At 46.0% G+C, this 18,032-nt stretch overlaps 1 protein-coding gene across 1 annotated transcript in view; it reads left to right on the top strand.

The window, feature by feature from the left end:
• Nucleotides 1-18,032, top strand: part of NADK (NAD kinase) — a 63,343-nt gene that overhangs the window by 12,710 nt on the left and 32,601 nt on the right. Inside the window, exon 3 of the mRNA XM_015417957.1 lies at nt 10,972-11,055. Coding sequence (XP_015273443.1) covers nt 10,972-11,055 — 84 coding nt within the window. The remainder of the gene's footprint in view (nt 1-10,971; nt 11,056-18,032) is intronic.

The raw sequence follows: 18,032 nt of genomic DNA, 5'->3' as shown, positions 1-18,032 counted from the left end.
CGGGGTTGATTCCCCACTCCTCCACTTGCACCTGCTGGATGACCTTGGGCAAGCCGTAGTTCTGGCACAGCTGTTCTTGAAAAAGAGCAGTCCTTTCAGCTCCACCTACCTCACAGGGTGTCTTTTGTGGGGAGGGGAAGGGAAAGAAGTTTGTAAGCCGCTCTGAGACTCCTTTCGGTAGTGAAGGGTGGGGTATAAATCCAATCTCCTCCTCCTCTTCTTCTTCTTCTTCATCACGGGAGAAGTGAGCAGTGACTCACAAAAGCTCCCTACCCTGCCACAAATGTTGTTAGTCTTTAAGGTGCCACTGGGCTTTTGCTCTTTTCTACTGCTACAGACAGGCTAACATGGCTACGCATCTTGATCTATACAAAATAGAGAGATCATTCCATTGGCCCATTATCACAGTCACTCAACACATAGGGGGAGCTACACAAATCTTCACTGCAGTCATTTTCTAACTGTGGCCTGGAGAACTTTGGGAACTAATAATAGGTCCTTCAGGTACAAGATCAGCAGCGAAAGATGAGCATCCCTGAGGGACAGATTCCTTACAGTTACCTGTTTTGCCCAGTAATCTAGATTTGCAGGAGAGTGTCATGTGCGTTCTATGTGAAGAGGCCCAGTGAGCATGGCTAAAATATATGCCTTGTGTTAACTATGCTTGTGGTGCTGAACATGCCCCAGAATCCTCTGCAGTACACAGACATTTTTTTTTAACAGACATATCAACATGACTTGGTTTCTTTGAAGATAAAAGATTTGGGAGCTAGATCGCTTTTACATGAATTGGAACCAGGGCTATTTTTGGGCAGGAATGTAACGAAGTTCCGGCTGGCTCCTGAGTTGGCCACGCCCAGCAGGAACTCATTAGCATAATAGGCCTCACCCAATAGCAGAAACTCATTAGGATTGGCTACATTAGGGGTGTGTGGCCTAACATGCAAAGGAGTTCCTGCTACAAAAAAGCCCTGGGTTTTGACAACAAACAAGGTAAACAGAATAAGAAGGGAAAGGTGGGTGTGGCTGGATGACCACACTTCTGGTAACATGGGGGTGTGGCCTAATGTGCTAATGAGTGGTGCTGTCAGGGTGTGGCCTAATATGCTAATGAGTTTTGCTGTTGGGTGTGGCCTATTATGCTAGTGAGTTCCTGCTGGCCTTTTTCTACAAAAAGAGCCCCGATTGGAACAATGGATGGGCCATTTGGTCCATACATGCCTCAGAATGAGATAAAGTTCTAAATTGGGTTCTGTCAATTTAGGCCATGGGGTGTGTGTGTTCCAAATACATTCAGAATATTGGAATGTTCCATCATATTTTAAAACACCCCCAAGTTTAAAAGAAAAAGGTGGTGGGAAGGGAGAAATCTTTCTCTTCGGCAGGCATGCGTGCAGTCTTTTTTATACAAGGGTGCATTCAAATGCATAGTCTGAAGCAGTAATGTCTACCGTACCGCCTTAGCGTTGTACCATCTCGTTCTACCGCATGTGTGGATCAGGCCATATGTGAAGGCCATATTTTGAACTGTAGTCATCTTGTCACAGCTGTTTCACTTGAACTCATGAGGCTGCCTTACATACAAAGTCAGACCCCGGGACTGTCAAAGTCAGTATTATCTGTTCTGATCAGGGGTCGTTTCGTAGAAAAAGAGCTAGGGGAACTCATTAGCATAACTCATTAGCATATGGCACACACCCCTGACATCACCGGAAGTGTGTCATAAGGCCACACCCCCTGACATCACCGGACGTGTGTCATAAGGCCACACACCCCGCCCCCAACGGTCCCGGCCGCCGCCGCCGGCCTTGCAGATCCACTGCCGAGCCCCATGAGGGGCCCGGCGGTGGACCTGCAAGGCCGGCGGGAGTGCGAGGAAGCCCCGCGAAGGCCCTCGCTGGCCCCAGACAGGCAGGGGTGGGGAGAGGCAGGGAGGAAGCAACTTACCCTCCCTCTTCTCCTGCCTCCTCCTGGCTGAATGAAGGCCGGAAGCGGGGCGGCCAGAAGCAGGGGGCGGGGGTTCGTCATGTGCCCCGCCCTCCATACCTCACCCGGGGGAACTGCGATCCCCCACGATCCCCCCCGAAATGACCTCTGGTTCTGATGATGTCTTTCATATCAACTTGGAACTTTGATTAAAGTCGGTATTACCTATTTTGATGGGCAGCAGCTCTCCAGAATCAGAGGCTTGAGGTCTTTCACGCCAGCTGTTACTTGATCTTTTTGCCTCGAGGTGCCAGGGATCGAACCTGCAGACTTCTGCGTGCAAGGCCAATCCTGTACCGCTGAACCCCATCGTCTTTCTTTCTAACAGAGGTGTCCTTTCAGAAAGGCATTCCTTTTAAGTCAGAACAGAATCCCTTTCATCCCCAGTTTTCTTTTCGTTCTGTTCCTCGACACATTGAAAGCATCCAGAGGAGGACGGAGACACGTGTCACGTTCGGTGTTCCCTCTAAGCTGAGTTAGTGTGAGCTGGCTCACAGATTTTTTTAGCCTCCGGCTCACACATTTTTGTCTTCGCTCAGGAAGGAGGGCTCCAGAGCAAACTAATTCATGTAGTAGCCAAGTCTCTTGCTCACAACTTTAATGCCAGCAGCTCACAAAGTAGAATTTTTGCTCACAAGACTCCACAGCTTAGAGGGAACATTGGTCACGTTGGCATCCTTGACGTGCTTGAGATGTCGTCGTCACCGTCAAGTTACTGATGTTGATGGTGATATATTGTGACAGGCCTAGACAATCCAGATTTATCATTGATCCTATCTCTCAGCCTTAAAGGAAGCCAACATGCCTGAGGTCCCTATTCTTGTGAGAAACGAAAAGTCAAAACTATGGTTGTATTCAGTGAAAACAGTCGTAATTCTGGTGGTGCTGAGAACCGTTCCCTGGGCTGAAGATTCCCTTTGAGGTTGTGCTGTCCCCATCCTCCCCCCCCCCCCCCAAAAAAAAGAGGACAAAAGTTGCAGACAAGGAAGAGACTTACTAATGATGTGAAGGTGTCAGGTTGCTACCTGTGTCTGTGCCAGTTGGTTGTAGTGGTTAAGAGCAGCAGACTCTTAATCTGGATAACTGGGTTTTATTCCCACTGCCTGCTGCACGTGAAGCCAGCTGGGTCACCTTGGGTCGGTCACAGTTCTCTCAGAGCTCTCTCAGCCCCACCTACCTCACAAGGGTGTCCGTTGTGGGGAGAGGAAGGGAAGGCAATTGTAAGCCCCTCTGAGACTCTTTGGGTTGTGAAAAACAGGGTATAAAAACTAATTTTTTTCCTTTGCTGTTCCTTTGTAATAAATATATGGAAAGATACATGGACAGAGTTCCCCGTTTTTACTTCTGTCAAGAGCTTATGTTCTAAGGAGTTTTATCTCTGGTCAGGTTTTGGTAAGTTTCAGGTAATTGGGTCTCTAGTAAATCCCTGGTGGTCCTCAGGCCAGAACTCAGAATCTCTCCTTAGTTTGTCTGTGACAGTACGCTTCTATAGTCATGACTGTGTCATCCTGTTACTTAACATCTACTCTGATCTTCACGCCCGGGGATGACTAGAATAGTTACGGAACAGCTTTTTAAAGTTATTAGAAAAGTGTCTTATGACTGGGAACCCTGTGATTACACCATTCTAGGGAAGAAATTAGTATTGGATCCCAAGTTTAGAAAGCAGAGAATCAAAGGGTTTTTTTAATGCAGAGTCCAGAGCTTAATACTTTGAAGCTGGTTTTCAAAAGGTGGTACGATCATTTACGATGCTGCCTAAGCTAACTCCTCAAGAGTAGAAAACAGCAAGAGTCCAGTAGCACCTTAAAGACTAACAAAATTTGTGGCAGGGTACGAGCTTTCGTGAGTCACTGCTCACTTCTTCAGATGGAGTCTTGCTCTTTTCTACTGCTGCAGACAAACTAACACAGCTACCCGTCTTGATCTGAACTCAAGGCTAGTCAGCCTTCATAATGGCTTGGCCGGTCTCTTGCCTTCTCTGGTTACAGCTACACGGTCATGGAGGATAAATGCCAGTTTGGTGTAGTGGTTAGGAGCGTGGACTCTAATCTGGGACAACCAGGTTTGGTTCCCCACTCCTCTGCATGCAGCTGCTGGTGTGACCTTGGGTCAGTTACAAGTTCTCTCAGAGCTGTTCTCTCAAGGGCAGTTCTCGAGAGAGCTCTTTCAGCCCCACCTACCTCACAGGGTGTCTGTTGTGGGGAGGGGAAGGGAAAGGAGATTGTAAGCTGCTCTGAGACTCCTTCGGGTAGTGAAGGGCGGGGTATAAATCCAATCTCCCTCTCTCTTCATCAAAGGCTATTAGCCATGGTGGCCCAATGGAGCCACCATATTTTAGAGGCAGTGTTCCTCTAAATGCCAGTTGCTGGGGTGGAGGGGGTGGGGGGAACCACATGGGGGGCTGTGCCTCCATGGCCTCTTTGTAGGCATTCCAGAGTCATCTGATTGGCCACTGTGGAAACCAGGATGTTGGACTAGGTAGATCTTTGGTCGGATCCAGCAGGTATCTTCCTACAGTCATATTATTATCTAGATAATTTTTTATTCTGTCCTTTCTCTAGTGAGCTCAGAGGTAGCATATGTGGTTCTTCCTCCCTTATTTTATCCTCCCGACAAACCTGTGAGAGAGATTAGGCTGAAATCAAGCTTTGTAATACAGAAAGGGTTTAAACCTAGATCTCCCAGGTCATAATCTAACCACGACTACACCCAGGGCTATTTTGGGGCAGGAACGCACAGGAACGGAGTTCTGGCTGGCTCCTGAGTTGGCCACACCCAGCAGGAACTCATTAGCATAATAGGCCACACCTAACAGCAGACACTCATTAGGATTGGCTACATTAGGGGTGTGTGGCCTAACATGCAAAGAAGTTCCTGCTACAAAAAAAGCCCTGGGTTTTGACAACAAAGTAAACAGAATAAGAAGCAAAAGGTGGGTGTGGTTGGATGACCACACTTCTGGTTACATGTGGGGTGTGGCCTAATATGCCAATGAGCTGTGCTGTCAGAGGTGTGGCCTAATATGCTAACGGATTTCTGCTGTTGGGTGTTGCCTATTATGCTAATGAGTTCCTGCTGGGCTTTTTCTACAAAAAAAAGCCCTGTGTGGCCGTATACACAGACCTGCCTTTGAGAAGCATTATGAAACTTTGTTTGCCACAGAAGGCAGCAGCCAGATTGTCAACTGGTTTTGACAGCCATGAGCTGTACTGGGTAAGCATTAAAACATTTTGGCTGGCTTCTTTCTGAGCTTGGACAAAATGCCGGGGTTAAAAGTCTGCAGATGCTGAAGCGGCTATCCCTAGAGTTTGCCATGTGATTTTTCTTTGTGTTTGTGGTCCTGACTGGTCAGAAAACACAGCCTGCAGGTTTCCCCGTGCTTCCAAAATACCATTTCCCCCCCCATTGCGATAAGAAAGCATTGTTCGCCCATACTGTTACTTCCTTTAAATATTAAAGGGCACCAAATTCTCTGTTGTTTCGGCCATGAGGAAAATATCAGTGTTCAGGGCAGGGGGAAGAATTGGATTAGGATTAAATGAGCTGCCAGAGGTCAGACGGCAGTCCTTGGGAAAGGATCCAAGACAGCCGGCTTGTACCTTTCTAATTGCACAAACTACCAGTTAGTATGATCTCTGTCTGGAGTTAGAACACATGCTGTCGGTCTGTTCATGCACTTATTCCAGGCTGACCTACGTTGTGTCATAATTGCTTTCGGGCAACCAGTCTGGGAATTAAAAAGAACAGGCTTTCTTCTAGGAGGGTGTTCACACACTCTCGAAAACTCTAAGATAGTCATGTACCAAAATGTGGGATAGTAAAAGAAGAGAGACTGTGGCTCAGTGGTAGAGCATCTGCTCAGCATTCAGAAGTTCCCAAGTTCAATCCCGATGTCTCCAGTTAAAAAGGACCAGGCAGTAGGTGATGTGAAAGACCTCTGCTTGAGACCTTGGAGAGCTACTGCCAGTCTGAGTAGACAATACTGACCTTGAAGGATCAAGGGTCTGATTCAGTATTAGGCAGAAGAAGAAAAAAGCTTGTGGACTAGTAACTTGTGACCACTTTACATGCAAGGCTAACTTAGTCATATGTGTTACACTTCCTGTATCTCTGGTGTATTTTAATTTTACGAGATCATACTGCTTGCCTTGAAACAAGGTTTCTGAAGCTCCCAAGAGGGATGCCTCATGAGTATTTTAATCTTTAAACCTGGCATGCCTGCTTGATTGCTAAACATTTGGTGAAGTGCGTATTAAAGTGAGTACGTACCTTGGTGGCTTGGAATGAGTTTTGTCACCGTGATCAATGAAAACATTCTTTATGGCTCAAGAGTCCAAAGTGTCAGAGGTGGTGGGTCATGTGGCTGGATTGCCAAAAGCAGAAGACCCATAAATGCATAGTCTTCATCAGTGTTCCCTCTAAGCTGAGTTAGTGCGAGCTAGCTCACAGTTTTTTAGCCTCCGGCTCACACATTTCTGTCTTAGCCCAGGAAGGAGGGCTCTAGAGCAACCTAATTGATGCAAGAGCCAAATCGCTCGCTCACAACTTTCATGCCAGCAGCTCACAAAGTAGAATTTTTTGCTCACAAGACTCCACAGCTTAGAGGGAGCATTGGTCTTCATCCGTTTTGGCTGACTTTTTTGGCTTAGGTTTTCAGCTGTAAGCTGCTCGGGGCAGAGGCCTTCCTTCTCGCACTCTGTAAAATGCCATGGATAGTGATGGTGTACTGCTCTCTCTCTCCTCCTCATAGCCTTCAACCAATGAAACCCTAGGACGTAATTCCATCACGTTGTGGGGAGCATGCTGAGGCAGAGAAATTCCAGTGTGCAGTAAAGTCAGATCACATGTTTCTGTTTGGCTCTTCTTTTTGTGGGGAGAGAGGAGGACGAGAGAGGCTGTCGTTGACTGTCTGTCCTGAGACAGGATGTGTGCAGCCCCCTGGTGCCTTAGGGTACAGTTTCTGCATTGCTTCTGTTCCCCTGCTTTGGCAGAGGGTCGTTTGTGGCCTGAACGACACGCACGGTCGCCTTCTAACATCATACTGAAGGCAGTGTGTATGCTCAGATTCTGTGAGACTGCACAAGAGTTCCAGGTGTATTTTCTGGCTTCTCAAAGGATCTCAAGTAGCTGATGTTGGAAAACGCCATGCCTAAGACTCTTGAGAGCTGCTGCCAGACAAAGTAGTCAACACTAAGTGGACCAGTGGTCTGATTTTGTATAAACAGGTGTGCAAGTCTGTATGGGAGGGGATTGTGGTTGAGTAGTGGCAGAGAACATGGCTTGCACGCCAAAGGCACCAGATTCAGTTCCTGGCAGTTTCTGCTAGTCAGAGTAGACCGTGTTGGTCTAGATGGAGTAACAGCCGTGAGGCAGCTTCCCATGGAATCATTTGGTATTCAATATTCATTGAATGCAGAACTCAGCTTTTTGAAAATTCCATTTGAAAAAAGTTTCTAGTCCTTATAAAATGAGGTGAGGGGAGCCACGTGCTCTAGCCTGGTGGGACAGAAATGTGATAGAAGCAGGGCTATTTTGGGGCAGGAACGCACAGGAACGGAGTTCTGGCTGGCTCCTGAGTTGGCCACGCCCAGCAGGAATTCATTAATACAATAGGCCACACCTAACAGCAGAAACTCATTAGGATTGGCTACATTAGGGGTGTGTGGCCTAATATGCAAAGAAGTTTCTGCTACAAAAAAAGCCCAGGGTTTTGACAACAAAGTAAACAGAATGAGAAGCAAAAGGTGGGTGTGGTGACATGGGGGTGTGGTCTAATATGCTAATGAGTTGTGATGTCAGGGGTGTGGCCAATATGCTAATGAATTTCTGGTTTTGGGTGTGGCTTATTATGCTAATGAGTTCCTGCTGGGCTTTTTCTACAAAAAAAGCCCTGGATAGAAGGATGTGCCCTGCAGAGCTTTATGGTCCAGCGACCAACATCTTTTAGCTGTCCCTGGCCCAAAGGATGTCCAGTCGGCCTCAACCAGGGCAAGGGCTTTTTTGGCCCTGTAAAACGGAGCTGTTCCGCCGGGCTTTCAGGCGAGGCACTGGACGTCCAGATCCATCTTGGTGTCCCATACTGGCAGCGCTGATTCTAATTCGGCGAACTATCCAGCGGCGCCACTCTGAAATATTTCCATCCAACCTCTGATAACAAGACAAGCTCACTCTGGTCGACTGCATAGTGGATCTTAATGTTAATTTTATCGATAAATTTCCATTTATTGTTGTGTTAGGTCACAATTTTTATGTGACTTCGTAACCTGCCCTGAGCCCGCTTGCGAGGAGGGCAGGATAGAAATCAGATCAGAGTAATAAATAAATAAATAAAAATGTGAAGACAGGCAGGGCTAGAGATGTAAAATTTCCGGAAATTTTGAAGCTCGGAAAAAAACCCATTTTTCCCCAGAAAAAAACGGAAATTTTCTGAAAAATTGAAAAAAATGCTACATTAGCATTTCTTTTGTCTTTTCTAGATTGAAAGTTGTTACTTTAGGAACATAAAATATGACTATGGACATTTTTACTTGGCATGAAATTATCACAACTAGCATATTAAAAACATAGTGTATCCAAACAATTATTACAAACAGAATACCCTCCCACATGCAAAAACAAAACTGAAACCTTTTTCTTTTCTTCTGACAATAGCACCTCCTAAAGGAAGAAATGCATCTTGTTCTTGCATTGGAGAGTTCAATTTGTAACCTAGGATTTGCTTGTCCTCCGTGCACAGAAATTAGATCAATCTGATACCATACATATTTTTAAGAAATGATTTGGAAAATATTTGAACACCTTGTCTTAAAATATTTTATTCATAATCAATTTATTTTATTTTATTTTATTTTTTCAATTTTTCCAATTTTTCGGAAAAAAACAAAAAAGGCTTCAGGGGAAAAAATGGAAAAAAAATGTTTTTTCCCCGAATTTTCCCAGTTTTTTTCCGGGCCTTCACATCTCTAGGCAGGGCCTGCTGATAATAGATAACTCTTGGAAACCGGAGTGGGTTGCCAAATAAAGTTTCCAGAGGGAGGAGAGTAAAGCTTCAGTGATTTGTGTAGCATCCTGTGACGAGTGAAACCTGAATTTTCCTCCCGTTTGCAAGCTGCAGAACTCAGCTTGTGAGTGTTGTTGTTTGGTGCAGTGTGTGTGTGTGTGTAGTATTAATGTACCTGAGTTGCCTGACATTCCTTTGAAGCTCTAATGACATAATTAGTTCCTCAGCTGACCTCAGAATATTTACTGTAGAAATCTACACTCATGAGAAGTGTGTGTCTGTTAGTCATTAAAACTATAGCTTGTGTGTCAGGATGACACAACTCTTGGTTTTTCTGGCTGAATCACTTCTGTGGCTGTAGATGGCCTGTTCAGCGGTACAGCAGCAGCTGTGTACCTCTTAAAATTAACGCGGCAGTAGTCTGATCCTGCAGGTAATTGCTGTTGTGGTTTATTGCGATGATCGTTAATAATACCTTGTTCTTGTTATCTGCTTACATAGCACCATCAATGGCCTTATATCTGCTTATCATACAGCACCGGAAGAGAAGTGTCTATGTAAAGTTCCGTCAAGTCACAGCTGACTTACGGCGACCCCATAGGGTTTTCAAGGCAAGGGATGTTCAATGATTTGCCATTGCCCGCCTCTGCATAGCAACCCTGCATTTCCTTGGAGGTCTCCCAACCAAGTACCATCCAGGTCTGACCCTGCTTAGCCTCCAAGATCTGATAAGACTAGGCTAGCCTGGGCATGTGCTTAATCTCAATAGAAAGGAGAACTGAAGCATTGGGCCAAACACTTCCATGGGGAAAGTGGGTTTTGAGTGGGGTGGTGTAAAGGAAGTGAGGGGTGGCCCCACCAGCGTGCTCTGTGAGGCAGTTCCAGCCAGTTTGGTGTGGAGAGCCAGTTTGGTGTAGTGGTTAAGCGTGCAGACTCTTATCTGGGAGAACCAGGTTTGATTCCCCACCCCTCCACTTGCAGCTGCTGGATGACCTTGGGCAAGCCATAGTTCTGACAAGAGCTGTCTGTGAAAGGGCAGTTCTTGAAAGAGCTCTCTCAGCCCCACCCACCTCACAGGGTGTCTGTTGTGGGGAGGGGAAAGGAAAGGAGTTTGTAAGCCGCTCTGAGACTCTGAGTGAAGGGCAGGGTATAAATCCAGTCTCCTCCTCATCATCATCATCTCCTCTTCTTCCTCTGGTGCAGCAAGGGAGAATGGGTGGAGCAATTTGAAGGGCCAGGAGACCGTTGGATGGTTAGTAGAGCTGCAGGAGTGAAGGTCACAGGCAGGGATGTTTTGGAATGCGAGAGGAGAATGGTGTGTGGAAGGAACACAACCATGAAGGGCTTTAAGCACAAGGACAGAGTTTTGTTGGATGCAGGAGTATAAGCTTAGTTAAGGAAGGGGATCACATAGTCAGAAAAACGCTAGACTGCTGAAGGGGAACGCAGCTCGCTACAGGGAGGGTGGAACGAAAGCATGATTCATTTGTACTGTCTAAGCAGCTAGTTTAACGGTCCCCTTTCATGCCGTTAAAGGAGCTGCGGTGGCTCAACTGGTTAAGACACTGAACAGGCTGTGGAAGGTCGGTAGTTCAGCAGTTCGAGACCAGAGTGTGCCGCATGGCGGAGTGAGCTCCCGTCTCTAGTTCCAGCTCCTGCCAACCTAGCAGTTCGAAAGCAAGAAATTGCAAATAGATAAATAGGTACCACTTTGGTGGGAAGGTAACAGCGTTCCGTGCACCTCGGTGTTTAGTCATGCCGGCCACATGACCACGGAAACGTCTTCGGACAGCGCTGGCTCTTCGGCTTGGAAACGGAGATGAGCACCGCAACTCTAGAGTCGGACTCGACTGGCTTGCGAGCAAGGGAGCCTTTACCTTTACCTTTTTTCATGCCGATGCACTTTTCAGCGAGCGCTTCCAAGAGGCAAACTGTTGAGATGACCAGGAACTGAAACTATTGCATTTTTTTCTCTCTTTCAGGAGGACCCGCTCCTTGCATGGACCATGCCCAGTAACCACATTCGGACCAAAAGCCTGCATGCTGCAGAACCCCAAAACAATCATGTGAGTGCCTGTGCCTTCAGGAAAGGGCCTGGTCCCATTCATCTGGATGATTAAATGTTGACTTGATTGAACCTAATTGCTCACTCTCATCCATTCCCCTGCTTCTGCCCATTCAGATACAGATCTGGGCGTCTTTACCAGCTTTCTCTTGCCTGAACTGAATTCTGTGGAGTTTGGTGTGTGTGTGGGGGGGGGAATACCATTACGGTGTTTAAACAATCTGTGGCTTATTGACTCAAAAGCCAGGCTCTGATTCTGCACATACATCGTTTTTTGTTGTTTGCTTCTGCCTTGTTGATTTGCTACGTGTTGCTAACAGCAGGGTATGAATGTGAAAGAGAGGAAGCCCTGGCCACTACTGACATCATCCGTGCTGTCAAACCGTGGAGCTGATTTAATGGGAGAGTTTTAAAAGATGTCATAGCAGTGCTGCTGGTTTTGTCTTCCCGAATTTTTCCTCGCAGGCCAGGTTCTGGGTTCCTCTGACGAGGTAATTTTTTTTACTCCTCTTCAGTGTTCCCTCTAAGCTGAGTTAGTGTGAGCTAGCTCACAGGTTTTTAGCCTCCGACTCACACATTTTTGTCTTAGCTCAAGAAAGATGGCTCCAGAGTAAACTAATTTATGCAGTAGCCAAATTGGTGGCTTACAACTTTAATGCCAGGAGCTCACAAGGTAGAACTTTTGCTCACAAGACTCCACAGCTTAGAGGGAGCATTGCTTTTCTTGTTTTTTTCAAGGCACGTGGATATAAAGTGTGCAACCTTTTAAAAAGCTGAACTGTTGTCAAAATTCAGGGCAAGAGTTCAACGAAGAAGAGAGCCCATTTGTATACCTGAAACGGCACAACTTAACATTATCGATAATTAACATGTGGGTTAATAAGCTGCGGTGGCTCAAGTGGTTAAGACACTGAACTGCAGGCTGTGGAAGGTCAGTAGTTCAGCAGTTCGAGACCCGGGTGCTGCATGACGGAGTGAGCTCCCATCTCTAGTTCCAGCTCCTGCCAACCTAGCAGTTCGAAAGCAAGAAATTGCAAGTAGATAAATAGGGACCACTTCGGTGGGAAGGTAACAGCGTTCCGTGCACTTTGGTGTTTAGTCATGCCGGGCACATGACCACGGAAATGTCTTCGGACAGCGCTGGCTCTTTGGCTTTGAAACGGAGATGAGCACCGCAACCCTAGAGTCGGATTCGACTGGCTTTCGAGCAAGGGAACCTTTGCCTTTACTTTTTACCTAATAAGCCATAAAGTTTCCGCAGCTCAGACACTGCTTGTTGTGAGTACTTTGCTGGAAGCGGCGCCAGTGACGTCTCACTGTAAGTGATGAATATGCATGAGAGCACCCTGCAAGGTTGTTGTACTGCCCTTGCATAAATCTGTGCGAGGTTTGCCCTTGGATTCCTGCCCACTGTTCACCTATATCATTTCCCTTTCTATGTAGCATTTCAAAGAAGCCTTTCAGTCCCATAATAACCTTTGCCTGCCATTCTCTTCCCATGCTGGTTACACTCTAGCACAGAGGTGACAAACTCATTTGTTACGAGCCCCGGATCTGACATAAATGTCACTTTGTCGGCCGGGCCATGTGTGCCATAAAACATAATGCCAGGTACCAGAGATATAAGCTGTCTAAAGGACAGCAGCTGGTAAGCTCCAAGGTGGTGTATCCTCACTGCAAGGCCCCATGGGCTGAGAGGGGGGGTGCAGAGGAAAACCCATATGGGTGGCCTGGAGAGGCAGCAGTGCAATGCTGGGCAGATGCTCCCACGGTGCTTGACTGCTGCAGACAAAGTTGTTCTACTGTGCTGAAGCCACAATGGAGTGGCTCCACCCACTCCCCCCCCAGCACTTCCTCCCTTGCATCAGTTGCTTGCGGGCCGCACAAAAGCCCTGGTTGGGCCGGCCCCCGGGCCTTATGTTTGACACCCCTGCTCTAGCATCTGCCCCTCCAATATGTCTAGAACTGGGTTTTCGCTTTTAAAGAGCCAGATTTGGTTCCATAGTGAGCCACAGTTGGCTCTAGAGCCACTGGTTGCAGTTCCCGGACCCCCACATTTATTCCCTTCACAAGGAGGGGTTTGTTAACGTAGGATATTTCCTACAAGAGGACCTAAAGAGCCTCTTGCTCAGGGTAAAAGAGGAGAGCGCAAAAGTGGGCTTGAAGCTCAACATCAAAAAAACTAAGATCATGGCAAGATCATCACTCCTTGGCAAATAGAAGGGGAAGTCGTGGAAGTAGTGACAGACTTCACGTTCCTGGGATCTCAGATCACCGCAGACTGTGACAGCAGCCATGAAATTAAAAGACGCCTGCTCCTTGGGAGGAAAGCGATGGCGAACCTAAACAGCATGATAAAAAGTAGAGACATCACCCTGCCAACAAAAGTCTGCATGGTCAAAGCAATGGTATTCCCAGTAGTCCTGTATGGCTGCGAGAGTTGGACTGTAAGGAAGGCCGAGCGCCAAAGAATAGATTCTTTTGAACTATGGTGCTGGAGAAGACTCTTGAGAGTCCCTTGGACTGCAAGGAGATCAAATCAGTCAATCCTAAAAGAAATCAACCCTGACTGTTCCCTGGAAGGCCAGATAATGAAGCTGAAGCTCAAATACTTTGGCCACCCAATGAGAAGGGAGCACTCACTGGAGAAGACCCTGATGCTGGGAAAGACTGAAGGTCAAAGAAGACGGGGACGGCAAAGGATGAGATGGTTAGACAGTGTCATCGATGCAACGAACATGAAATTGAGCCAACTTCAGAGGACGGCAGAAGACAGGAGGGCCTGGCGTGATCTGGTCCATGGGGTCGCGAAGAGTCGGACTCGACTGTGCGACTGAACAATTTCCCCTACCCCTGAAACAGCATTTCATTGTATTTAAAAGAAAGGTTTTCCTGACATCTTTTCCGTTTGGATAGCTTTGTGATTAATATGTTATGGGAGACATCTCCTTTTATCTTGTGGCTCCCAGACTATTGCAATCCACTCTGCTCTGTGCCATTTCACCTCTGAAGTAATGTAGTAATCATTCCACAGAATATCTCGGAAGCAGAGAAGAGCAAATATTGCCTGTTTTGTTTCCCTTTATGTTTGTTTCTGCTTTTGTCCATTATTCCGGTTCTCCTCTTCTCACAATTAGTTTGGTACTTTCGTTTGTATGTCGGATAGCTTTTATATGCTATTTTTATGGAATATTGCGTACAGGGCCTGCAATGTATATGTGAACTGTATGATGCTGATTCCTTGTCGCGCACAAGTAATGTTAAAATTGTGTACATTTTGCATGGAAATATTTGATGTGAGGAAACAGAAGATGGTGTGAAAATAACCTCAGGTCTGAATTGCCCAAGATGGGACTTCCGAGGCACAACAGGGATGCAAAATTAGAAAACATTCTCTAGGCTGAAGATCAATGATGGGCTTCCACAGGTAGCCTGAGGATGTGTAATGTGGCAAGGAAGTCAAATGGCTTTCTTGTTCTTTTTTTTTTAATTATATATATTTTTTATTTTCACTCAACATGAATACAAACTTACATGTTTTACAACAATAGTTTCACTCAGTAAGGAAACAACAAAGACTAAATCAATCTTCGAAATGAATTACATATGGTGAAAAACATCAAAATATTTCTTAGGAACATTAAATCTAGAAAACTCAGAGTTAAACATATATTCAAGAAACGGTAACCATTTCAAATGAAGATTAGGTTTTTGACATGTGGAGTTGGAATTAACTGCTACCTTGGATATTTTATCCATGGCATAATACTCCCAAATTTTCAATCGCCATGAGGACAATAACAATCTATTTGAGGATTTCCAACCTTTGGCAATGATAACCTTTGCAGCCATTAATAAAACTGAAATTAGGTCTGGCCTCATTTTTGGTATATGTGAGTCTGCCCAATAGTCCAGTAATATAAATTCGGGCTGCAAAGGGATTAGGTAACCTCTAATTTCTTTAATGGATAAAACTATTTTAGACCGAAATAGACCAAAAAGAACAGCTTTCTTGTTCTTCAGCAAAACCCCACTCCTTGTTTACCCAGAAACCTTTGATGCCCGGTGCCCACAATCCATATGGCATCCCAGCCCCACAAATTAACATGGGGAAGTCCTCTGAAATAATCCATGTTGAAATGAACCAGAGCTATGCCACATCACTATTGTGTTTTGTTGTTTGCTTTGTTTAGATCAGCATGGCTTGCCCAGAGGACGTCTTGGAGGACTGTGCCCTTGTGGGTAATTTCAGTTCCTCTCCTCCTTTTCTTTCCCAGTTGCGCCCCTGTTCCCAGGGAATAATTGTCTGCGGAAAGAATTCATCTATACATCCACCCAAAGACAGCATGACCTTTCGATCACATTCAGTGATTGTATCTCTGCAGCTTCTCTTACTGTAAAGCAAGTTATATGGGGAGATTTAAGAAAATTCCATAAACAGATAGGTTGTGTCCATGTGGGACGAGTGAGATTGAAGATAACAATCATGTTATTTTGCCTTGTAAATTTTACGATGATCTTCGTGCTGTATTTTTAAAGCCTTTTCTGCTACCTTTGGAGGGTCGATCCGAGGATCGTAAGACCTTTATACTTTTCAGCCTCAAATAAGAGCGAAATCATTGAACCTGTAGCAAAATTTCTCTACCAGGCCTCTAGGAGGAGACGTTCTTTCTGACCACAGATTCCAGTGTATTTTATTTCTATTTGTGCGGTAATGCCAATAAAGGTCTGTGTGTAAAGCAAGTGACGAATGAAGTATAAAACAAAAAGCCATTTCCAAATGCCCAGAGACACCCATTTTCTAAATAGTTGGTAGTGCACAGCCTGGATTTAAGGGCAGGTGGTTCTTTCCTTGGACTGCAAGTGAAGGCCACATCTGGGTTCATTCTCCAGAGTTCTTCTCAAAGGATCAGCAGAACTTCTCTTGATCACCAGTGTATAAAATATAGCTGTAGTCTGTTCACAAGGCTACAGCAGCATGCTTCCTTATAAGAGATGGCTGCCTTCCCATTGGTTCAGAGCAAACTCTTGCCTCTTGAGTGTCCATCTACGGCAGTGCTCTGAAATGGGGTAGATGGATGTTTGTTTGAATTGTGTTTTAATGGCTTCGGTTTTCCTGTCTTAAAATCTCCTTATTGCTCAGAACATACAGTGTCTTGTTTGGTTTGCAGTTTCCTTATTGCTTTCTGAACCGTGGGTGAGTTAAAGGGTGTACCCCGGTTTCACTGCAGCAAAGCAACTTGCCTTAAATGGACAATCTAGTTTCAAGCTTTTGGGTCCTGTGGGGTTCTGGACCAATAGAGTGTGGCTAAACTCTTAAAAGGTAGCAGGGGGTGGCCTTTGGTGAACCGAGGAAGCTCTGCTAATAACGTGGTTCTGGAGTTGTGGCATAGTGCATTGCCATAATTGGATGGTCATGCACAGCTACCTTTGGGTATCATGGGGTTCTTATCCAATGGAAGACAGTCATCTCTTAAAAGGTAACAGGGTGTGGCCATATGACCAGGTGCCTGCTGGCTATTTATACTTCTTTGGATCAGAGGAAGCGGAGAGGGTTTGGAAAGTGTTGTCGACATGTTAATCCAGTTGTGGCCTTCTCTCGCGGTCCAAGACAGGTACGCTCTAGTTTGTGGTCATCAAGTTGTCTGATACCAAGCTGTTACAGAACAGAAGTGCACTGGGGCATTTGACATTTGATGTTTGTGTGACGCTGTGTACATCATTACAGTTTCAGTTGGGTGGCAGTGTTGGTCTGCGGTGGAAAAGCACGGTTCCAGTCCACTAGCACCTTAATGACCAACAAAATTGTCTGACAAAGGGAGGTTTGACGCTCAGAAACCTATACCCCAAAGATCTGGTTGGTCTCTAAGATACTACTGGTCTTGAACGGTCCAGTGCTCCCTCTAAGCTGTGAAGTCCTGTGAGCGAGAATTCTACTTTGTGAGCTACCAGCATTAACGTTGTGAGCAGCCAGGTGATTTGGCTACTGCATCAGTTAATTTGCTCTGGGCTGGAGCCGTCCTTCCGGAGCTAAGACAAAAATGTGTGAGCCAGAGGCTAAAAAACTGTGAGCCAGCTCACACTAACTCAGCTTAGAGGGAACACTGCTTGGACCTATGCTGTCTTGTACCTCTGGATGGAAGTCTTTTCGTTGTTCAGGCCGGTGGAGGTGAAGGGTGCCTTTTCACTTACCCTCAGGTCGGTCAGCCGGTGCAGATTATCATTGCCTTGACCGCATTCTAAGGCCGTGACAAAGACTCCATCACTGCTGCCCATACCAAGAGATCCCTTCTGCTACCATGGCTTGAATCAGCCAGCGTCATTTCCCCCTTTGCTCTGGCAGCAGGTGGCTTTGCCTAGTCCGGGAAAACCAATCGCTGCTGGACGAAATGAGGAACCGATGCTTTCAGTCTGATGCGCCACAGAGGCTGAGGAAGATAGGCTGGGGTGGAGAAACAGTGGTGGTTCTTGTTCCTTTTTGCGCTCCCAGGTTGCCAGGGAGGGAGTGATAAGCTCAGTGGTCATGCTTCTAACATTTTAAAGCCTGGCTGTCATCAAGCTTGGCTGTGTGTTGCCACGAAGCGAGTTTTATACCAGAAATAATTGATCAAAATTGTATGGCTAAGTTGTTGGTATGGTAAGCCTCGCCTTTCATTGGTCTTCTAACATTTTAAATCCTGGCTGTCATCAAGCTTGGCTGTGTGTTGCCACGAAGCGAGTTTTATACCAGAAATAATTGATCAAAATTGTATGGCTAAGTTGTTGGTATGGTAAGCCTCATCTTTCATTGGTCTCGGTTTGTGGAGGCCTGAAGGCATACGGCGTGTCGGCCTTCTTTGTTGTGAGCTTTTATACCAAAAAGTTCGCCTTTGATGGGGCATTCTACCCGTTGTGTGCTTTCATTTTTTAATGAAGCTGCTTTTGAAGCAGTAGAAGAAGAGTTGCTTTTGAATACCCCGCTTTTTCTCTACCAGAAGG

The sequence above is a fragment of the Gekko japonicus genome, unplaced genomic scaffold (genome assembly GCF_001447785.1).
Source record: "Gekko japonicus isolate JY-2015 unplaced genomic scaffold, Gekko_japonicus_V1.1 scaffold893, whole genome shotgun sequence".
Lineage (NCBI taxonomy): Eukaryota > Metazoa > Chordata > Lepidosauria > Squamata > Gekkonidae > Gekko > Gekko japonicus.
Note: the sequence above shows the minus strand (reverse complement) of the source record. Positions and strands in the feature narration are given on the sequence as shown.